General features: G+C 46.6%; 1 protein-coding gene across 1 annotated transcript; it reads right to left on the bottom strand.

Moving 5' to 3' along the window:
• Positions 1-1,470: 1,470 nt before the first annotated feature.
• Positions 1,471-3,470, bottom strand: LOC101850287 (neuropeptide FF receptor 1; the record flags this gene model as incomplete). The annotated part of the gene is given in 1 exon segment (XM_005110193.2): positions 1,471-3,470. A coding segment is annotated over 1 exon segment (856 nt), but the record flags the coding sequence as incomplete, so codon positions are not given.
• Between the last annotated feature and the right edge of the window lie 1,844 nt (positions 3,471-5,314).

A 5,314-nucleotide genomic window follows, 5' to 3' on the forward strand; every position in this document is an offset into this window, starting at 1 on the left:
ACACACACACACACACACAGTTCACGGAAGCAGAGACAACATTCTGTACGGTATGACGTAAGACTCACCCGCCACATCTCCCCACACACTCCGGTCACAACAGAAGATAAGTCCAACCTTGGACCACCTTCCGACTGCCCAACTCCCCACTCCACTAAATCCTTTCTTCAAAGTTATAGATCTACGCCTTCTTTTAGTTTTAGTAAGAGTTTTACGGCACTTGCAACACAATAAGGTCATAGAAGTGCCGAAGATTAGAGGTGTTACAAGAGAGTAACAAACACAAAAAAGAAAGACGGCAGATGTTAGGTAGGAAAGAAGAAGCAAGCCACACGAGAGCGCCCGCCAACCACCCACTATTACGTCTTCGTTCCCCATCCTGGCTCACAACAGACACCATCACTTTGCTCCCTCCTACACACATGAAGTGCCGGCTAGACAGGTGTTCAACGAGATATACACGAGACAGGTATGGTCAGCGACAGTGACCAACAATAATGTTCCCCCAGACGACCCTAAGGTCAAGCGTGAGGTTACCCAGAGATTTCGGCAACTTGGAAGAATGCTTTAATAATTTAGTTGGGTTGGGTTGTGTTTTTCGATCAGACACATGCCGAGTGTTTTCAATTGCAGCGTCGTGACCTCAGATACAAACACAGAACGTTCAAATTTGTCCATATATAGATTTAAAATGTAGCAAAAACCACAAATATATTATGTCAATTGTCAACTTCAAAATTGACCCCACATGAAAGGGCAGGAGGTGAGAGGCAAAACAGTTGGAAGGTGGTCAGTGTACGGTGAACACAAGACGTGTCGTACAGTGTGGCTTGGCAAGAGAGGGGGGGGTATCTAGTGAGACAGCAGGAAATAGATGGAAATTGTTTACTATCGAGGCAGAGACAAGAGGAGGGAGTTAATGTTAACTTGTGTGTACTCATCAGACAGAAGGAGAGAGTGTTAATGTTAACTTGTATGTACTAATCAGACAGGAGGAGAGAGTGTTAACGTTAACATGTGTGTACTCATCAGACAGGATGAGAGATGTACTTTCTATGTACTCATGAACAGTGAGAGTATAGCGAGAGATGTACTGTATATTATTATGTTACCACAGAGACAGAGACAGTGAAACAGAGACATAGAGTTAACGTTAACCTGTGTGTACCCACGAGACAGAGACATAGTGTTAACGTTAACCTGTGTATACCCACGAGACAGAGACAGTGAGACAGATACACACACACTACGAGTACTCACGAGACAGAGACAGTGAGAGTAGGAGAGATTTACTTGTGTTGTATCTACTCACGAACAGTGAGAGTATAGCGAGAGATGTACTGTATGTGTACCGACGACACAGAGAGTGAGACAGACACAAACACAAACACACACACACACACACACACACACACACACACACACACACACACACACACACACACACACACACACTCACACTAAGAGTACTCACTTTTCTCTTGGCCCGGAGCTGGTGCATATCCCTTCCCTCGTGAGCGTTCCCCGGCGCCGTGCGCTTCCACAACAAGATGGAGACAATGGAGTAGGTGACCGCGAGGATGACCAGAGGGATGATGTAGGTGATAAACAGGACGAACATCGTGAAGGTGCGGCGGGCGTCCGGACTGCCCCACACCTCGTTACAGTCGATGACGTCACCGTGGTCAGTGGCACGCCCCACCACCAGCTGGACAGACGACAGGCCCACAGAGCACAGCCAGATGACGCAGATGGTGTATTTGGCGCGCTGGGTGGTCATGCGCGCGCGCAGGGGGAAGGTGACCACGAGGAAGCGGTCAATTCCGATAGCCATATTGGTGAAGACACTGGCGGACACAGACAGGTGCTGCATGAACAGCACGATGGGGCACATGGGTTTGGAGAAGACCCAGGTTCGAATCATCACGTTGGTGAAGGTGAAGGGCATGCAGAAGAGAGCCATGATGAGGTCAGCGATTGCCAGATTGATAAGGAACGGTCGGATGTCTGTGCGTGACCTCCGACCTTTGACGAAGACGATAACCACGAGGATGTTTCCGACGACGGAGAAGATGATGGTGAGAGAGTAGAGGACGATCAGACTGGCCTGGGCTTCCTCCGAGAGGAGATTGGACGTCTGGCTTGTCTCGTTCCCCAACGTCACGTTATCGGTGGGCGGCTGGAGGGTGGTGTTGAACAGGTCCTGGAGCATGGTGCTAGAGGTCACGGACCCCCCGCTCAGGTTCAGAGGTCGCGTGGGGAGGTCGGAGAGACAGGACCCCAGGGGGCAGTCGGACATTGTGGGGGGTACCCTAGTGGTCGCCATTACAGACACGCCTTCTTCTTCACAGACACAAGGGGGGGGGGGGTGAATTATTTATATTTTGTGATAAATGATTATAAACAACTTATTTATTACTTGCTGTAAATTATAACAGACAATTTATTTATCACTTGTGACAAATGATAACAGAGAACTTATTTATTACTCGTGACAAATGATAACAGACAACTTATTTATTACTTGTGATAAATGATAACAGACAACTCATGTATTAGTTTTTCGAGCCAATAGCCAGAGCGGACATTGCTGTCTATCACAGAGCTATTTTATGTGCCACGCCCAGCTGTGCACAGAACGCTCTTCTTGGAGAAATGTTGGCCAGAGTAGTTGTCTCATGTTTGTTCCCTTCTTGCGTGTGTATTCTCTTCAATCATTCTGCGATTCTTGGGAGACAAAATCTGAACTTTACGTCTATGTATCAACACTTTTTGCTCCATGGTCTCCTTCCCCGCTAAGCAAAGCTAGCATAGGTAGGGACAGGTGCTTCGAATCTCCTTGTATGTGGACAAACCAAATCTTGGGGAAAAGTCTCCGATCCGACACAGGGTAGAAAAAACATTCACTTGTGTTTTATTCACGCACATTTCATCTCTGTGTGTGTGCGTCAGTGTGTCAGAGCGGTGGAGTGTTTGTCCCGTGCACGACTCGACCTCTGAGCACCTCGTGTGAGTTCTGTACAGCGTGGTGTGTCACGCGATTTCTGTACAGCGTGGTGTGTCACGTGATTTTGCACGGCGTGGTAGGTCACGTGAGTTCTGTTCGGCGTGGTGGGTCACGTGAGTTATGTACGGCGTGGTGTGTCACGTGAGTTCTGTATACCGGGGTGTGTCACGTGAGTTTTGTACAGCGTGGTGTGTCACGTGAGTTGTGTACAGCGTGGTGTGTCACGTGAGTTCTGTACGGCGTGGTGGGTCACGTGAGTTCTGTACAGCGTGGTGGGTCACGTGAGTTCTGTATAGTGGAGTTAGTCACAAGCGACGGTAGAGTGGAGTTGACAGGGGTTTGGTGAGCCTGTGGGGAGAGGGGAAAAAAGGGTATAGTAAGTTATGGGTTTTACGTTCCTTTAATCATCATCATCATCATCATCATCATTATCATCATCATCATCATCATCATCATCATCATCATCATCATCATCATCACCTTTCTCACCCTGCACCAGGGTATAGGCCACGGACAAACCATTTCCACCTTTCTCTGTCCTGGACTTGCCTCTAGATGATAATCCATGTCTTCCAACTTTTCTGTACTTCCATTTCTGTGATTCTTCTCCAGGCCCCCGACCAACGCTGTCAGGTTATTCGGCCGGATCTCCGAATGTATCGCCCGTCTCCGATAGAACTGAGCAGAAAGGGTTGAAAATCTTGACAACCCCACTAAGCGAGTTCTAGACCTCAAAGTCGGAAATTCGAACCCAGGGCCATTCACTCTGTGACCAAGTATGATGCCTACTGAGCTAACAGGGGCCATTCACTCTGTGACCAAGTATGATGCCTACTGAGCTAACAGGGGCCATTCACTCTGTGACCAAGTATGATGCCTACTGAGCTAACAGGGGCCATTCACTCTGTGACCAAGTATGATACCAATGAGCTAACCAGGGCCGTTCACTCTGTGACCAAGTATGATACCAACTGAGCTAACCAAGCGGGCAAGAGGAGAAACGACTACAGGAGATATTCCACATGAATTCTTTCCCTTGATGAAAAGACTACAGGAGATATTCCACATGAATTCTTTCCCTTGATGAAAAGACTACAGGAGATGTTCCACATGAATTCTTTACCTTGATGAAAAGACTACAGGAGATGTTCCACATGAATTCTTTACCTTGATGAAAAGACTACAGGAGATATTCCACATGAATTCTTTCCCTTGATGAAAAGACTACAGGAGATATTCCACATGAATTCTTTCCCTTGATCGCTTTGAAGGACGAGCGGGCTAACTCAGATCTCGGGGGTTTCCTGAAATCTTGACCTACACCAAAAGTGGGTATTGCCCTACCTATAGGAGAAGTTTGGTTTCATTGGTGTGTATATTTGTTTGGTTATAGAGAAAACTCTCCTTGTCTTTAAAAGAAACTGAACAAGGGTGACAATTCTTACCTTCGATTTTTCTCAAAACAGCATATTTTTTCGAAATAGCCCCTTTGTGCTTAAAGCGACCACATGTCATTATACCCAGTGCTCACTGACAGGCGGATTCACTCGTGTCATGACGCAGCACAATCAGACGCTCGTCAGGTTTTGAGTTTCTGGAAGTATTGGTTGCATCTTAAAGCCCGTTTGTTTGAACATCTTTTAATGAGTAGATGTCGAGAGATTTGCCATTGAAGGAGGTGGGTTGGCCTGGTTTTAGAGGTAAAATTTGCGAGAAAATGATCGCCAAAGATTGGTGATTTCCAAAGCGTGCGAGTCCTTAAAAACTGAAATGTTCCATTTGTTGTGCCTTTAATCACTGTTGTTCAATATAATCCACACAGAAATATGTTTTTGAATAGACATAAAAGGTTTTGAGCCAAAAAACGAACATTACAAAACAAAAGTTAAACTGGAGGAAAAATAGCGATATCTTTGATTCCATTATTTTGACGAGCGCCTGATTTCACCACGATGCCTCACATTTGATAATTCCGCCCCACAGAGTCGGGGCTAGCCAGATTTTCCTCCCTGGGGGGTCAAAAAGCTACCAGTTTGGCTCAATACGACCAATTCGGCTCGCGATCTGGAAAACCAAACGCCTTTGATTTTTGAAGGTCACGGCTTAATCTAATCGCATTCCTTCGAATTGTGCCAAAATTGTAGCTTTCTCCCCACCCATGTAGGAAAGATCTGTCAGGCCCGACATAAAAAGACTCCAACTGGTAGATCTAGTGTGCACTGGGCTTAAAGCTTAGCCAGACTGTGGCCATTTCTGTTGCTTTGATAGCGGCTTTTTAGTCACTGGGTGAGACTACTGCAAGGGGTG

The sequence above is a fragment of the Aplysia californica genome, unplaced genomic scaffold, assembly GCF_000002075.1.
Source record: "Aplysia californica isolate F4 #8 unplaced genomic scaffold, AplCal3.0 scaffold00864, whole genome shotgun sequence".
NCBI lineage: Eukaryota > Metazoa > Mollusca > Gastropoda > Aplysiida > Aplysiidae > Aplysia > Aplysia californica.